This window comes from Panicum virgatum, chromosome 3N (genome assembly GCF_016808335.1).
Source record: "Panicum virgatum strain AP13 chromosome 3N, P.virgatum_v5, whole genome shotgun sequence".
Classification (NCBI taxonomy): Eukaryota; Viridiplantae; Streptophyta; class Magnoliopsida; order Poales; family Poaceae; genus Panicum; species Panicum virgatum.
The window spans coordinates 25,272,492-25,290,666 of NC_053147.1; the positions used below are offsets into that span (position 1 = coordinate 25,272,492).

Sequence of the window (18,175 nt, forward strand, 5' to 3'; positions counted from 1 at the left end):
CTCGACTGGCCTTGAACACTGCGTAGGATGTCTTGAACTCTGCGTTCGAGGGTAGCTTGTATGGCACATCCCTACAGTCCCTGACTCTGGTGATCTGGGGCGCCTGTCGAACCTACGAAAGGCCAGGCTTTGAACCCCTGATCAGTAAGGCATCGAAATGTGATTCCTTCGAGGGTAAAGGGACCCCTGAAGGAATATTCCGTCTTGATTCGAAAACGACGCAGAGTCGTGAGTCACGCGCGCGGGTCTCCCGCTGGTGGTGGGCGACGTGGCCCGATTTGTGCGGTGCGGTGTGGGCGCGCCTTTTCAGGCGACAGCCTCGAGTAGGTGAAGCGGCGTGGGCGGCGGCTGGCGGATGGGACAGTGCGACAGTCACTCCGCGCCCGCCGGTTACCATGCTGCAGTTATTGCCGCGTGCGGGCGTGGGAGACTCCGCGGTCGTGGGGCCCAGCCGTCAGCGACAGCGAACTATACCGTATTCAATGCGGTAGATTTGGGTCGTGGCGGAAAGTCCGCCCGTCGTGGTGAATAAAAACGAAGAGAAGGGGGTTGTTTGGCCTCACCTGGCTATTTGCCTCCATCCCACTTTGCCTTCCCCGCCTCCCCTGCATCCTGAGCCCGTAGCCAAGAGCGAAAGGAGGAAGAGGAAGGAGAGGGAGAGAAAGCGCACCTTAGCCATCCCAGAGCCTTCACTCCCACATTCCCCCTCGAATTGAAGGAATGTTGGACATCCAGGAGCCTTTGCCATGGGGGAAGTCCTCCGCCACCGTGGCGGTCCTGGAGCAGTTGGTCGCCGACCGGCTGCTGCCGCGGATCACCGACTCGGGGGCGCCGGCGTGGATTTCCCCGCATTCGGATGAGACCGAGCCGAAGCCCCTGCAAGGCTATGTCGTGAGTTCGTGCGCCTTCACGAGCGAGGCTTCGGTGTCCCCGTCAGCAGATTTATGAGGGCGTTGTGCGACTATTACGGAGCGGAGCTGCACAACTTCAGCCACAACGCCATCTCGCAGGAGGCGGTCTTCGTCGCCGTCTGCGAGGGGTACCTTGGGATAGAGGTGCACTGGGATCTCTGGATCCACCTGTTCCGCGGCGAACTCTTCGTCGAGAGCGGCCGGGGCTAACCGAGACGGTTCGCGCGCGCCGGCGGCCTGACGTTCCACGTGCATCACTCCCGGAGGAACCTCTACATCCACAGCAAGATGACGACAAACAACGCCGGGTGGAGCCGAGGGTGGTTCTACCTTCAGAACTACCGTAGCGCGCTCCCGGCGTTCACCAATAGGGTGCTCCGGGAGCGACCAGTGAAGTGGGATTGGGGGGTGTCGCCCCCAGCGCAACAGGACAAGCTCGAAGTCCTCACCGACGCGCTGGCGCACCTGGCGAGGAAGGGGTTGACGGCGGCAGCCGTCATCGCGAACTTCCACCGGCAGAGGGTGATCCCTCTCGTGGAGAGGGCCCTGCCGATTTTCCAGCTCACCCCCGGGAGCCAGGTGGAGGGCTCGAGGACATCGTTCAAGCTGCTTTCCCGCAACACCGCCGCCCGGAGAGAAAAGTATGCGGTGTTGGAGTTCCCCCAAAATCCCGAGGATCTTTGGAGGATCAAGATGCGCCCCGAGACGGGGTACATTTCTCTGGTAAGTTTTAATTTCGAGCCCGCTGTGTGTTGTGTAGCCCCCTTTTCCTGACTCCATCTCGGACGTGCTTTGCAGGGGTTGAGGTGCGGCACCTCGAAGCCCCCGGTCCCGGAACAACGCCTGATCAACCGTCTCCACGCAGAGAAGATGAAAAGGCGGAAGGACGCGGCAGAGGCGAAGGTTGAGAGGAAGAGAAAAAGGAAAGCGAAGCATGACAAGGCATGCAAGCTTGCTCGCGTGGAGGGGAATACGCGGCCCGCCATGCCCTAGTCCTCGTAGGAGGACGAGGAGGAGGCCTCGGGCGCCGAGGACCACACTCTGAGGGGCGATGAGGCGGCAGAGGTTGCGAGTCCCCCACCGTTCTACCTGTGGGATGATGACGAGGGGGAGCCGGCAGCGACAGAAGAGACGAGGGTCGTGGCGGAGCCATCATCAGGCCCATCCCTCAAGGGTGCGGAGCGGGAGCCGTCGCCTCTGGCAATCGGTGAGGAGACGCCCGCGCCCCAGGTGCTGATCCGTGGCAACGAGGCTGCGGCGGGCGCGGAGTCTTCCGCGCCGGCAGCCTCGAGTCTCCAGGCCGGCACGAGGGGGGCGCCCTCGGGGCAATCTTCGAGGGCGCGGTATGGTGCCTCGGGCCCGAAGAAGCGCCACGAGGAAGCGAAGCATGAGCGCTCGATCCGGGTAAGTAAACTTGGGTTTCGTTTTTGTTGCGTATTTGGTGGATTCCTCGATCCTGTTGTCCTCAACTTGAGTTCCTCGATTTTCAGCCCCGGGGCCGTCGCCAAGGATGCGGTGCGGCTTGCCCCGGCTAAGGCCCTTAAGACCGGGGCACGCAGCACGCCACACACGGCGCCGCAACCCCTGCCTGCCGTGGACCTCGAGGCGGCGGCCACGAAGCTACGGGAGGCCATGGCTCGAGGGGCCCAGGTGGCGCAACAAGCTCGGGCACAGGAGGAGGAGGGCGACGCCGGCCAGAGCGGTGCCGAAGCAGCCGCTCAGGCTGCCGACGCCGAGGAGACCGGTCGGGGTGGCGTGGACGGCTGTGCCCTGGTAGTTACTGAAGTCGAGGCCGGTCAGGGCAATGCGGCTAGCGCCGCCCGACCGGACACAGGAGGAGAGACCGGCGGGGGCGCGCAGGAGCGCCCTGCCGACCAAACAGAGGAGGAGACCCTCGTCCTCGAGCCCCCGAGGGCCGAGGGCGAGGGCGTCGCAGAGGAAGAGACGGCGCAAGAGGCGCCAGGGGTGGAAGGAGCCCCCGTCTCGGAGCCCACCGAGGCCCGGGACGAGGGCACCGTCGTGGTGTTGCCCGCGCCAATGGCGCAAGGGAGCGCGGCGGTGGTGGTGGAGCTGCCGGACGGCATTGAAGAATACGGGGACTCGATGGACATCGACCCCGCTGCTGCGGCAAGCGCCGCCACGCACATTGCCGAGTTCGCATCGGCCAGTGCGGGTGTGCTCGAGGTGGGGATGTCCGAGGGGCCCCATCACGGGGCGATCGTCCCGTCTGGGCCCCCCTCGGAGTTTCTCCGCAAGGAGCAAGAGGAGGAGGAGGCCTAGAACGCGTAGATGAGCGTTGATCGCGAGATCTTGCAAGCCCTTGACCGCGCCTTCCAGCTCCATCAGAATGCGGATTACCAGGTCAGCCAGGTAAATATTCCCTCGAAAATTGCTCGGATTCGGTTTAACTTTAACGCGTCTTCACCCATGCCCTTCCTCTTGCAGCGGCTGAGGGACATCTCGCGCGATAAGAGCGCCGAGATGACCTGGATGTACTCCCAGATGAGCCAGCTCGGCCAGCACAACGCCGAGCTGGTGCTCAAGAACATCGAGGCCAACACGAGAATGTCGGATCTGGGAGCGTGTCAGCAGGCGCTGGAGGAGGAACTGGCGCAGGTTGCCGGTCAGCGGGACGTCTAGAGGGCGGCAGCGGAGCAGAAGGCCTGGGAGGCCAAGGCGCAAGCTGCCGAGCTACAACGCCTCCGGACGGTGCTCGAGGAGAAGACTCGGGAAGCCGAGGCGCAGAGCGCCGAGCTTCAGCGCCTCGGGGCATCGCTCGAGCAGCAAAAGACCGAGCTTCTCCACAAGGAGGTGGCCGTAGCTGCGCTCACCGGGACCCTCCGGGAAATGGGCGAGGCCCTCGAGGGGAAGGAGGTGGCCCTCCAGAACGTGGGGGCCGCTCTTAGGGAGAAGGAAGCCTCCTTGTCCTCGCTCGAAGAGGCCGCTCGGACCCAGAAGGAGGAGGCACAGAGGAACATCACCGGTGGGTACCTTCGAGTTTTCGTCGATTTGTATCTTTTCGTAGCTTACATTGATTTCCTTTGTCCAGAGCTGAGGCAGAAAGTGGCGGACGAGTCCGCGGCAAAGGAAGCGGTCCACACTACGCTCATGGTGGCACAGATGGAGTTTTCTGAGCTGGAGCAAACCACCATCAGCGTGTGTCAAGAGCTCGACGGGGAGGGTGCTGTCTCGGGCAGTTCGGTGATCAGCCGCCTGTGCGTGCTAGGCGGCCGGATTGCCGAACACGCCAAGAGCACCTTCCGTCTCGGTGTCCTGCAGGCCCTCGCCGTGGCCTCGACACACTACCTCATGGATCTCCAGAGGGTGTCGTCGGGGTACGTCGTTCCCGATGATGCTGATGCGGACGCCGCGTCGGCCATCATGGACGAAGCCGACGCAGCCGCGGAGGAGTTCGCCACCGCCCTCGCCAAGAAGCTCGAGGCAGACATCCCTCCCATCGCCGAGTTCGATGCCACTGAAGACCCGCAAGGGGGGATGGTAGCCTGTAGGAAAACTGGGCCTCGAAGCCCGTGTAATGGATTAGTGATTATTGTAGTCGCACTTTGTAATCGTACCTTATGAGTATAAGAGATTTTTGTTGAATCGACTGTGTGGCCCATCGAGGCCTTGTGTGTTCGAGCCTATGTTTCTTTACTTTATTTCCATGTTCTCGTATGCGACTTAGATAAATGTCTGCGAGGAATTTTGCGTTCATAAGCAACGTAGGCGTAGGGTGGTGAGGGGGTGCCGTATCCCGGAGGCGTATGCGGCCCCACGACTCGGCCGGCCCCGTACCGTAGTTGCTTACGCCTCGCGTCCGTTTTTTCCAAGGATACGAGAAACTTAGGGGCGAGACGGAAATATTTCAAAAAAACATTGGTGATTTTTTGGGGACGTTCGGGGGTTACCCCCGTAGTAGCCCCCGAGGGAGGCTTGGCTTTGCCGAGGGTAAAGCCAAGCGTACCTCAATGTTCATGCGCATCCGAGCCCTCAAGGGTCCGGAAGGTTCCCAAACATAAACAAGCAAATCGTACTTCTTTATTATTTCGGGAAATTGAAAATGCGGACACAAACAATGTACGAAAAGTTTGAAATTCTAAGGATAGAAGCGACGTAGCTGTTGTATGTTCCAAGCGTTGGTGAGGACTTCGCCTTTGTCGTTTGCCAGCTTGTACGTGCCGGGTTTGAGCACCTCGATGATTATGTACGGTCCTTCCCATGGTGGTGAGAGCTTGTGGCGGCCCCTGCTGTCTTGTCAAAGCCTCAGCACCAAGGCCCCTTCGTTGAGGTCTCGACGCCGGACCCTCTGCGCTTGATACCTTCGTAAGGACTGCTGGTAGCGCGCAGAGTGGAGGAGCGCCACGTCTCGAGCCTTGTCCACTTGGTCCAGCGAGTCTTCGCGAGCTCGCTGGTTTTGTTGCTCTTGGTATGCCTTGAGCCTTGGCGATCCGTACTCCAAGTCAGTGGGGAGTATGGCTTTGGCACCATAGACGAGGAAGAATGGGGAAAAGCCTGTGGCTCTGCTTGGGGTTGTCCTCAGGCTCCAAATGACCGAGGGTAGCTCCGTGAGCCACCTCCGGCCGAACTTGTTCAACTTGTTGAAGATCCTTGGCTTCAGTCCTTGGAGGATCATGCCATTGGCATGCTCCACTTCCCCATTTGTCTGTGGGTGTGCCACAGCCGACCAGTCCACACGTATGTGGAAATCGTCGCAGAACGTCAAGAACTTCTTGCCTGTGAATTGGGTGCCATTGTCGGTGATGATCGAATTCGGGTCCCCGAACCTGAAGACGATGTCGGTGAAGAACAAAACCGCTTGCTCGGATTTGATCTTGCTGATGGGTCGAGCCTCGATCCACTTGGAGAATTTGTCGACCGCCACCAGCAAGTGGGTGAAGCCCCCGGGCGCCTTCTGCAGCGGACCGACGAAGTCCAGTCCCCACACGGCAAACAGCCACGTGATGGGGATGGTCTGCAGAGCATGGGCCGGGAGGTGTATCTTTCGAGCGTAGAACTGGCAACCCTCGCAGGTCCGCACGACGTCAGTGGCGTCGGCGACCGCGGTGGGCCAATAGAAACCTTGCCGAAACACGTTACCCACGAGGGTGCGCGGCGCAACGTGATGGCCGCAGATGCCGGCGTGGATGTCGCGGATCAGCTCCTTGCCCTCGGGGACGGGGATGCATCGCTGCATGACGCCCGAGGGACTGCTCTTGTATAGCACGTTGTCGATTAGGATGAAGGACTTGGCCCGCCTGGCGAGGCGCCGTGCCTGAGCATGGTTCGAGGGTAAGACCATTCGAATCATCCAGTCGAGATACTGGACGCGCCAATCATGCGAAGTGGGGGCCTCATCAACTTCCATTGCCTCGGCCTCATCCGCGGAGGTAGTCCCGAAGTCAATGTCCATGGGCTCGACGTCGTCCGCCGGGGGGTTCCCGCCGGAGGGCCCAGCGGACGAGGGGCCTGGCTCCGTCGGATCCTTGAACTCGACAGAGGGCTTGGTGATGTCGCGAGCGAAGATGTTCGGGGGGACAGTGGTTCGCCCCGACGCGATCTTGGCTAATTCATCGGCATCCTCGTTGTACTTGCGCGGGACATGATTGAGCTCTAGGCCGTCGAACTTGTATTCGAGGTGGCGCACTGCATTGCATTACGCCTCCATCTTTGGGTCGTGGTAGCTTGATTCCTTCATCACTTGGTCGATGACGAGTTGAGAGTCGCCGCACGCATCGAGGCATTTGACGCCGAGCTCGATGGCGATGCGGAGGCCACCGAGGAGGGCCTCATACTCTGCCATGTTATTCGAAGCAGGGAAATGCAAGCGTATCACGTACCGCATGTGTTCTCCGAGGGGTGAGATGAAGAGGAGGCCGGCACCGGCGCCGATTTTCATCACCGACCCTTCGAAAAACATAGTCCAGCATTCGCCCTAGATTTGTGGTGGGGGTAGCTGAATGTCCGTCCATTCAGCCACAAAGTCGGCCAAGATTTGGGACTTGATCGCTTTGCGGGGGGCGTAGGTGAGAGTTTCTCCCATCAGCTCCACAGACCACTTGGCAATTGTACCCTCGGCTTCCCGGTTGCTGGCTATCTCTCCCAAAGGAAAATATGACACCACGGTGACGGGATGGGCCTTGAAGTAGTGGCGCAGCTTGCACCGAGCCAAAACCACAGCGTAGAGCAGCTTCTGAATCTGCGGATAGCGTGTCTTAGTTTCAGACAACACTTCACTGATGTAGTACACCGGCCGTTGGACGGGCAGAGCATGGCCCTCCTCTTGTCTTTCGACCACGATCACCGCGCTAACCACTTGGGTCGTCGCAGCTACGTACAGGTAGAGGGGCTCACCGTCCGTGGGTGGTGTGAGAATGGGGGCGCGAGTGAGCGATGCCTTCAGCCTTTTGAGGGCTTCTTGGGCTTCGGGGGTCCACGTGAAGCATTTAGTTTTCCTCAAGAGTCGATACAGGGGTAAGCTTTTCTCGCCGAGACGCGAGATGAACCGGCTAAGGGACGCTAGGCATCCCTTGACCGTCTGTACCCCCTTTTGGTCTCGGATTGGTCCCATCCGAGTGATGGCCGAGACTTTGTCAGGGTTGGGTTCGATGCCCCGCTGGGAGACAATGAAGCCCAAGAGCATACCTCGAGGCACCCCGAACACGCACTTCTCGGGGTTAAGTTTTACCCCTTTGGCCCGCAGGCAATCGAATGTGATCCTGAGATCGGCAACCAGGTCGTCCGCCTTCCTGGATTTTACAACGATGTCATCGACATATGCCTCTACGCTGCGCCCGAGATGCTCTCCGAAAACGTGGAGCATACACCGCTGGTATGTAGCTCCGGCATTTCTGAGGCCGAAGGGCATCGTAACGTAGCAGTACATGCCGAAAGGTGTGATAAAAGAAGTCGCGAGCTGGTTGGACTCTTTCATCTTGATTTGGTGGTAACCGGAGTAGGCATCAAGAAAGGATAGAAGTTCGCATCCCGCAGTAGAATCTACAATCTGATCAACTTGTGGCAAAGGAAAGGGAACCTTCGGACATGTCTTATTTAAACTAGTGTAATCTACACACAACCTCCAGTTTCCACTCTTTTTCTTCACTAATACTGGATTAGCTAGCCACTCGGGATGGAATACCTCCTTGATGAATCCGGCCGCCAGAAGTTTCTGCAACTCCTCGCCGATCGCCCGGCGCTTGAGCTCGTCGAAGCGTCGCAAGCGCTGCTTCACCGGCTTGGAGTTGGGTCGGACATCAAGGGAGTGCTCAGCGACCTCCCTCGGTATGCCAGGCATATCCGAGGGGCTCCACGCAAAGATGTCTGCGTTGGCGCGGAGGAAATCGACGAGCACCACTTCCTATTTGCTGTCGAGGGTGGCGCTAATCTGCAACGCCTTGTCGTTGGGGTGGCTCGGGTCAAGGGGCACCTTCTTGATACCCTCGGCGGGTTCGAAGCTCCCGGCGTGTCGGTGCGTGGAGTCCAAGGCCTCGCTTGCCATTTTGTCGAGGGTGGCTGCGAGAGCCTCGTCCTCTGCTTGAGCCTCCGCGCGCTCAACGCACTCGACGTCGCATTCGTAGGCGTGCTCGAACGAAGAGCCGATGGTGATGACGCCCTTTGGACCCGGCATCTTGAGCTTGAGGTAGGTGTAGTTGGGGATGGCCATGAACTTGGCGTAGCAAGGACGACAAAGGATGGCATGATAGGATCCTCGAAACCCCACCACCTCCAAAGTGAGTACCTCCTTTGCGGAAGTTAACTGCTGTACCGAAGCATACAAGCAGATCGATCTGGCCGAGGGGTTGGACGCGCTTCCCCAGCGCAACGCCATGGAATGGCGACTTGCTGGGGCGAAGCTTGTCCAGTCCGATCCCCATGAGCTCCAAGGTGTGGGCGTACATGATGTTGAGGCTGCTGCCTCCGTCCATGAGCACCTTGGAGAAGCGGGTGTTGCCGATGATGGGATCGACAACTAGCGGATACCGCCCCGGATGCGGGACGTAGTCGGGGTGGTCCTCGCAGCCAAAGGAAATGGTGTCCTTCGACCAGTCAAGGTAGGATGGCGTGGCCTTGGTGACGGAGAAAACTTCCCGGCGCTCACGCTTGCGTTGCCGATATGTCATGTTTGTCGTTCTCCACTGGGGGAACTCGTCACCTCCACCTTTGTCGCCCGCATCCTTCTTCTTGTCTTCGTCGTGATGCGCGACGCGGTTGTAATACTTCTTGAGCATTTCGCACTGCTCGAGGGTATGGTTGACCGGGCCCTTGTGGTAAGGGCACGGCTTCTTAAGCATGTCGTCGAACTGGCCAACACCGCCTCGAGGGGGCCTCGAGGTCCTTTGCGGTCCGGGGCAGCAGCGAAGGCCTCCTCGGAGTCCTCTGCCTGCCCCGAACCGCGCTGGTTCGGTGGGACCGGCTTTTTTCCCTTCCTCCCCCGCTTCTGTTTCTTGGCGGGGGCGTTGGGCTTGACGTTGCTGCCCTCCGCGGGCGCATCGTCCTTGCGCTTGCTAGGCTTGTCGTCGAAGATGGCACCAACAGCTTCTTCGCCGGCGGCGTAGTTGGTGGCAGCGTCGAACAGCTCGTTGGTGTTGATCGGACGGCTTCTCACGAGCTCATGCACCAGGTTCCTGCACATCGTGCCCTCGAGGAAGGCGTTGATGACCTCGACGTGGGTGACGCTGGGGAGCTCGATGCATCGCTTGGAGAAGCGTCGCATGTAGTTGCGCAGGGACTCGTTGGGCTTTTGGCGGCACCCCTTGAGGTCCCAGGAGTTCCCAGGGCGCACGTATGTGCCCTGGAAATTGCCCACGAAGATCTGGACCAAGTCGGCCCAGTTGTGGATCTGATCCGCAGGCAGATGCTCGAGCCACGTTCGTGTGGCATCGGCAAGGTGAAGAGGAAGGTTGCGGATGATGACCACATCCTCCGTCGCGCCGCCTAGCTGGCACGCTAGGCGGTAATCATTGAGCCAGACTGCAGGGTCGGTCTCGACCGAGTACTTGACGAGGGTGCTGGGTTGTCGAAATCGCGGGGGAAAGGAAGCGGTCCGAATTTCCCGGCTGAACACACGGGTGCCCGGAGGCTTAGGTGACTCACCCCTGTCGTGCTTGGGGTCGAAGCGTCCACCCCGTCGAGGGGTGTACCTCCTACCGTCGATGATGTTGCGGGCATCGCCATCACCGACATGCCCGCGCGTGTCACGGATTTGCTCCCTTACGGGAACTCTGTCGATGCGCTCGTGCACTGAGGGTGCCTTCGCACCGGGCGCTACGGCTGCCTTGCCCTTTCCTGCTGGTGGTGCGTGCACAGAGACCTCGCGGTGCTGGTGCGCAGTCCCACCAGGCTGCTCCGGGGCTTTTGAGCGCATACGAGACACAGAACTCTCGGCCTGCTGCACGGCAGCTTGCTCGATGAGCTCCTGCGCCTCGCGGCGCAGGTTGCGGCCCGAAGGCGTCGAAGGTTCGGGCATAGCTTGGAGTAGATAGGCCGCAGCGACGAGTTTTTTGCCGGCCGTCTTCAGTTTGGGGGGTTTGTCGACGTTGTCGTCCGCCAGGATGCGCTCCCGGGCAACGCGTCCCGCCGCCTGGGCATGTGCGCCACGCGCGGAACACTGCTGCTCGAGTGCGGTGCACAGCTCCTGAGTTTGCTGACGCTGCTCGTCAAGCTTGGCCTGAAGCTCCTTGAGCTGCGCCAGCTGTGCTTGCCGCGCCGCCGAGCTTGAAGAAGAAGAAGGGGCTGTAGGTGGCACCACCGGTGGATTCGCATGCACGTCCGCCCCGCCATTCCCGTCGTCACCCGGGGCGTTGTCGTCTTGCCCGTCCGCGAGTTGGACCATGAAGCACTCCCGGGAAGGATCAAAATCCCCCTCGCTGGAGTCTTCAGAGCAGGTGAGGCAGTAAGCCGTCGCCAGCTGGAAAGAGCGGAGAGCGTCTTGGTCGCAAACCCCGGAGTAGTCCTCGGCCTCCTCGTCCGTGAAGTTGTTCATGAAGAAGTTGACGTCGTCGGCGATCGAGCTCGCCGTTTCGGCGTAGAGTTCGTCAGGAGACGATGCGATGAGATTGCAGATCGATAGAAGATGATGACTCGGTAGATCCTCATACTCGGTGAAGTTAGTGCTGATCGAAGAGGTGTAGGTGCGAGCGGCAGTGTTGCGCATCCCAAAGGGGAAGGGCGAAGGCGAGGTCGAGCCCCCCTGAGAGACACTGGTGCCGCAACAGGTGATGTTGCCGGCGCAGATGGCGCCGAGGCACGTGATGACGAAACAGTGGCCCCGTTGGCCATGATGCTGAGTTGCGACATGCCAGCCTCGACCCACGTGGGGGAGCTGTGGCGTGCCGCACGACGCCGCTCCGCGCGTGCTTGTCGCGAACGCTGACCCGAACGCCTGTTGTGCCGGGCTAGTGAAGTCGGGGTGATGGGGTTGCGTCTGGGCGAGAGGAGCCGCATGAGGTAACCATTGCCAGTCGCTCTGAACTCGAGACTCCCGAACCAGATCATGAATCCCGCTAGGAGCAGATCCGAAACACCCATGGGGTATGGGTTGGATCTGCCCGCCATCCCTGGAGATCAAAATCGGAACAAGAGAGAAAAAATGTCACGCAGCTGCCCCTACCTGGAGCGCCAACTGTCGGTGTCCCGACCCGGGGGGCCGGATCCCAACTAGTAAATGCTGCGTGATTCCTCGTCCCAGATGATGATGCAAGAGGCAACACAGTAACGCACGGATTATCCTGGTTTCGGCCGCAGGGCCGTACGTCCAGCAAAGGGGGTGTGCGAGGGCACTGTATTATCTTGCACCCGGAGTGCATGTAGTAGGGGATACAAGCGAGGCAAGAGAGGGAGAGAAGCTCCCAGGTCTCTGCTAGAAGCGGGGTTGAACGTGGCGAATAGGGATGCCAGAGCGTAAGTGATGATGGATCTCGTCTGGGAGCGTCCGAGCGTCCTCTGAGAGAGAGAGTGTGCCTGAGCGTGAGAGAGTGAGCCAGTCTCAAGGTAGCCCGCCTCCTCCTTTTATAGTCACAAGGAGGGGCAGCGCACATGAGTGGGGGCGTGGAAGTCGTCGTATTCCCCCGAATCGCGGGGTACAGTGGTCGGATACTGTAGAAAGTACACTGTAGGGCATGGCGTCAGGCGTTGCAGGTGTCCTGGATATCGTCCTTGGTCCTGCGAAGATTGCGCCGGTCGTCCTGCCAGCCCCTGCAGGCGGCGTGGTTGTCGCTGATGTATGGTCTTCTATATACGGCGCAGTGCCGTTCGGTGGGCCCTGCGGACTAGAGGCCTGTATGCACCAGCGGTGGCGGTAGAGGGATGCGCGGCGGCCCCGGACCCCCTGGTCGGAGTGCGGGCGTGCACACTAGGAGGTCCGGGGGACGCGCGGAGGTCCCAGACTCCTCGAGGGGGAGGTCCGGGGGACTCCGTGCGTGCGTGCTGAGCGCCCCTTTCTGAAGGACACGTGACGTCGCCGGACCCCTTCCCCAGCGGGAGGCGGATCCGGACGGTCGGTGTAGGCAGAATAGTAATCGGGAGCAGTGCCGAGCCTGTCTTCTCTCGCGTTGCAGGTCCCACAGTGTTGCTATAGCATCCGGTATGGCGGGGCGGTGACTGAAGTCGGCGGATGAGACCCCGGTCACAACCACTGTGGGAATGGCGGCCCGACGCTGCCCGTCCTGGGAGCCGTGGAGGAGTGGCTGGCTTTTAATGCCTCCGTACGGCGAGTGGTTGAGTGGCGGGGCCGTTTGTCCCTTATGCCGAGAGGTGGCCTCGAGCGAGGTGGAGATGTTTTGCCCGCTCGAGGGTAGGTTCGCTACCCTCGAGCGAGTCGGAGATGCGGGGCACAGTCAAGGGGTCTCGACAGGGACCCTCGAGTGAGGCGGAGATCGTCCCACGGGTTCGAGGGGGATGCGAATGGGCCGCACGCTGGGCTTCTTTGAGTCCTTTCCTTTTTTCCGGATGAGAAGCAGGCCGTGGGCCTTTGTGGGCTCAGTCGCCTAACATGTGTTTGCGTTTTCAAAGTGATCTTAGTACCCCGATTAGGGTGTCCCTAATCGTGGTACCCGACACTTAGAAAGCGATCGGTGCTCATCCTCTACGAGCATACTGCCACTGCTAGAATAATAGCCATTAGTACCGGGCGGGAAACCCGGTTAATACTGGTCCCCGGCCCGGTACCATCTGATCGGTACTAAATGTGTTTGCATTTAGTACCGGTCAGGCTGACCGGTAATAAATCACACATTTAGTACCGGTCAGAAAACACGAACCAGTACTAAAAAATTTCCGCGCAAACAAAATTAAATGGCTTCTCCTGGTCCTCACCCCTTTCTCTCTCCTCTCATTTTTTTACCACCATCATTGTCAGCTTCGTCTCTGTTCCTCAAGAATAGAGAAAAAAGATGAGCAAATGGGGGTGGAAATAAAACTGAGAGTAGAAAGGGTGAGAAGCCGGAAAAACTTCACTTAGATTACAACATTCAAGATTATACATCGGGAAAAATTGCAAGAAAAATTATACAGCGGGAAAATTGCAACAAAAATTATACAGCGAGCCACCACCAGCCGCCGTCGCATGGTTGCCGGCGCGCATCTCCGCCGCCGCTGCCGGCGCGCATCTCCGCGACTCCGCCGGCGCCGGCGCGCATCGCATCCACCATGTCCGCCGCCGCCGGCGCGCATCGCATCCACCGTGTCCGCCGCCGCCGCCGGGCAACGCCTACCCGCGCGCGTCGCCGCGACTGGCCGGGGGGCGCCGCGCCGGAGGAGCTCCCCGCAGCCGCATGCTCCGCCGCCGCCGGGCCATGCCACCCCGCGCGCGTGGCCGCGACTGGCTGGGGTCGCCGCGCCGGAGGAGCTCCGCGCGGCCGCCGCCCGCGCGTGTCCGCCGCCTGGCCGCGCCCGCGCCCGCACGCGTGTCCTCCGCCGCCGCCGGGCCGCGAGTGGCCTGGGGCGCTCGCCTGGTGAGCTCCCTCGCCTGCTCCGGTCGGCTGCTCGATTGAGGACAGAAGGAGAAGGAAAGACATAATAGATAGGGAAAAGGGAGAATGGAAGAGGATGAATAGATAAAGGCCCACTCGTCCGGGCATATATTTTTGGGTGTGTTAGTACCGGGTGGAGGATTTGTCCGGTACTAGTAGAGTATTTTTTTTACCGGGTGTAAATTCTATCCGGTACTAAATATTTTGGGTGGCATTTAGTACCGGCTGGAACCACCAGCCGGTACTAAATAGTTAGCTCTCGACGCCAGTGGTGTTTTCAGCCGGTACTATTCGACTCTCAGGACACTGTGCGTACCGCCCGATACTAAATTGACCTTTAGTACCGGGCCAAAATGCATCTGGTACTAATATGCAGGGACAAATGTATTGTTTTCTAGTAGTGTTCATACATTTGTTTTGTGTGACTAAAAAGAACCTTGCTTAGATATATAATATTAGATATCAATTCCTCGAGAAAAGCATCAAGGTATATATACCAGGGAGTCAGGGACGCAGAAAGGGACAGATCGTGCACATATACAGATTAGTTATGAGTCGGAAAGTGCTAATGATGTCTATCCGCATGTTTAGACGGCTAAGCACACAAAGTTGGCCACGTTACTTCGTTCTTAGATAATTGTATACCTTTCTGCTCTCCAGCAAGAAAGGCAACATTTTACAACCAGATTAATTAGTGTTAACATTCGAAAAATATCAACCAGATTAATGTTAGCATTTGAACAATAATATCAGTTACTTTACTTGCAATCAAATTTTTTCTTCAAATACCTATGAAAAAATTAGGGAAAAATTTGATTTACACCCTTGAACTATCACAAAAGTCCGAATTTCAACTTTTAACTACAAAACCGGATATCAAAGACCATCCAACTGTTGAAATCGGGTAAATTTGGCCCTTTAGATGGTTTTGAATGTAGTTTTCTATTTTGTGAGAATTAAAAATATTCAAATTTAAACTAAAAAATTCATAGGTAATTCATTTTTAAATCAAAAAGTACAAAATGGTTAATTTTTTTTCTAAAAATGCAACCTATTTATTGGTATGATACTTTTTAGTTATTTAGATCCAATTTTTTATTTTCATAATATTTAGTTGCTTGTAATTTTGTCTATTATTTTTAAATAACCAAGATTTAAATAGAGCAATAATAAATAGGTTACATTTTTAGAAAAATTTGTTACTAGTTTCATAATTTTTTGATTCAAAATGAATTAGTCTTTATTTTTTTAGAGCTAATTAGAAATTTTTAATTTTTTAAAAAAAATACAAAACCATTTTGAAAACCATCCCAAGGGCCAAATTTGGTCGGTTTTAATAGTTGGATAGCCTATGTTATCTAGTTTTGTAGTTGCAATTTTGAAAATTGAACTTCTGCGTTAGTTTGAGGGTGTAATTGGACTTCTCCCAAAAAATTATCTTCAAATAAGTGTATGTTTGGCTGTGTTTCCTCTGCACAACATTGGATTTCTACTCATAGTAGTAAGAAACGTGGTTAGTTATAGTTAGGCTACACGGATCTAATAAGGTTCGTTGCGGGACCACGTTTCAGAAAAAAGAAATGTTGCATGACCATGAAAGCATAAGAACTAACGTGGCGATAAAAGCTCTCGAGGGTGTCGAGCCTGTCAAGTGCTAGGGCCATGAGAGCGGTGTAGTTGCCAACACTTGCGCCGTCGTCGATGAGAGCACTCGCGCCCACCGCATCCGCCAGCGACCGGTGCAGCTGCTGGAGCCCCTGCACGAGCGCCTCCTCGGTCTGCTCCGATGACCGTTGCAGGTTGCACTTGCACATCCCCAGCAGCTGCTGCTCCGTAAGTGGATCGAGCTGAGGGATCAGCATCTGATCACGTGAAACCACGGAGAAGATCAAAGACTCAGCAACTAGCATTGCCCTGATAAAATTGTGCTGGTGATTTGGGTAAAAAGTTGGCACTTTTTACACCTTGAGGATTTCAGAAGGACGGAACCCGCCCATCCAGAGGAAGCATCGCTCAGCCGTCGTCGCCCACAAGCCAGTCATCAGGTGGAACACGTCGGACCTTGCAAGCATAGCCCTCAGGTGGAACAGCTCGTCGTAGTGCCGCACGCACTCTTCAACAATGGCCCCAAGGTCTGCGTCGAGATTTTGAGCCTGCTGAATGCCCTGGAGCTCCGTCATGAGCTTGCTGTCATCTTCTAGCCATCGGGCGTACTCCTTGTCGAACATCACAGCGCCTGCAATGACATACAGTACTAGATATGAAATGTTAAAGTGGGTGAGGCTTTGTTCTGAGCGGCTGGAGGTGATGGTTACCAGAACTTGTAGCTCCGGATGCGCTGCCTCCTCCTGGGAACATGCCCTGAAAACCATTCCAGGTAATGGCAACACTATGAAAATGAGATCAAAATCTTGATGCCCGGGCCTGTGAGGGACCGAAACCGGCGACCAGAGGGGGGTGAATGGGAGCCGATCAAAATTTCTTTCGAAATCGATCCGTCGGCCTATATCCCAAAAATCACCACAACTCCTCGAACCTAGGAAATAAGAGAATAGCTATGGACTAGCTATCTCTGAGCAACAACGTCCTAGGGAACTATGCGGAAGCAAACCAAGTCAAAACGCAGAACTGGACTGCAGAGACCGGTCAGACCGGTAGCACAGACCGGTCAGACCGGTCGGGCTGGGAATTCAAATTCCAGACCGGTCAGACCAGTTACTCAGACCGGTCAGGCCGGTCGCTCCCAGACAGCCCGCCAACAAAAGCTCCAAATGTCAAATCTCGAGCAAACGAAGTCTAAATTCGATGAAACTTGGAGGATAGCTTCGCATCTACTCCATGAACATAACCCCAAGAGATCTTTCCCAAAAGATTAACAGATCGTGAGAAATCGAGGGAAAATCAACGAGGATTGGGGTTTTCTCAAAAACTCAAAATCTCCAATTCGTGAGAACTCGCGATTTTAGGGGTTTTGGCACTAGGCTAAATAGATCAGAATCGTCACAATGTGTTCGTCAAAACACAAATCCACGTGCTTGATTCCTCTAAACACGAAACATCCCAAAAGAGGAGAAATCAAGTCCAAAACGCAAAAGAGAAGGGAGAGGACGAGAACTCAGCACACAAATGTGAATCTCAACAAGATTTCATTCATAAATTTCAGAGGAATTCACCTATACAAAGCTAGAGCCATCCGCCCATCATCCACCCTCTAGATTTGAGAGATTAGCTATAATCTAACCATCTTTTGCATTGGAGTCCTTGGCCCTAACCTAGAGCAGGGGAGGGAGAAGGAAAAACGAAGAGAATACAAAAAGACTCAAGAGACTCAACCAGCCACAGGCTGGTGGGGGTATTTATACCCAGCTGCTGCGGCCAGACCGGTCAGACCGGTCCATGGGACCGGTCAGACCGGTCGGGTCTGCAGCAGCCCGCTGTACAGCCTCGATCGACGGCGGAGTTTCTTTCTTCGACTCGAAGTCTTTGCTGCGATGCCGCCACGTCGACGAAGTTTCGGTCCGCGGTTTTGGAGGGTCCGCGAAACCCGGGTCGGTGGCCGGTTTTGAGAAAACCGCCAAAACTCCTCGCGCGGGAAGATTCCCGCCTCCACGCTGTGGCCCTAGACGCCGTTCCCGCCTCGGCCTTCTGACGGCCCTAGACGCCGCCCGACGCCCGTCCCCTCCTCGCCCGCAGCGAGGCCCTAGACGCCGTCGACACCCGTCGCCTCCGTCAGTCCCGAGACCGACGCCCGTGCCTCCACGACTTGGCGTCTTCAACCGCTATCCGCCTGCTTGGTTTTGTGGCGCAAACCAAGAAATCCGCCTTCCGTCGCCGGTTGCGCCCTCGATCTAGGAGTGGATGCCACAGCTGCCGCCCGTCCAGAGCTCCTCCACGGCAACTCTCCGTCGACACTCGACGCCCGTGTACCTGCAATCCAAAGACCAAGCGCACGATCACACCGCACGGTTGACAATTCACTCATCACAGGCAGGATAGAGTACTCTCGTTCCTCAGCCTGTGGCTCCTAGTCCTAGACACTAGACAGAGGATTTGAACCTGTGAACATAGGCCTTGCTCGATTTGCTGAAGCCTAATCCGACTTGTCTCTAATTGCTGCACATAGGCCTGCAGAAGTCGTACATTATTGTTAGGCATGGTTCCAGCTAATATAATTTTTTTGAATTGTCCGTTTCCACCTTTTTTTCTCAGTCTGCTCTTTCTTGCAGCTTCTCGGTTCTGAGCCAATCGTCTTTCGGTCTAAAATTTAGAAAAGTTTAAGTAAAAGTTCGGCAAACC

General features: G+C 57.0%; 1 protein-coding gene across 1 annotated transcript in view; it reads right to left on the bottom strand.

Moving 5' to 3' along the window:
* Positions 1–18,175, bottom strand: part of LOC120665334 (transcription factor TGAL5-like) — a 45,013-nt gene that overhangs the window by 4,327 nt on the left and 22,511 nt on the right. The window contains exons 5-8 of the mRNA XM_039944873.1: positions 17,936–18,136; positions 16,195–16,240; positions 15,844–16,115; positions 15,494–15,741 (exon numbers count right to left, since the gene is read on the bottom strand). Of these exons, the coding sequence (XP_039800807.1) occupies positions 15,494–15,741; positions 15,844–16,115; positions 16,195–16,240; positions 17,936–18,136 (767 nt within the window). The remainder of the gene's footprint in view (positions 1–15,493; positions 15,742–15,843; positions 16,116–16,194; positions 16,241–17,935; positions 18,137–18,175) is intronic.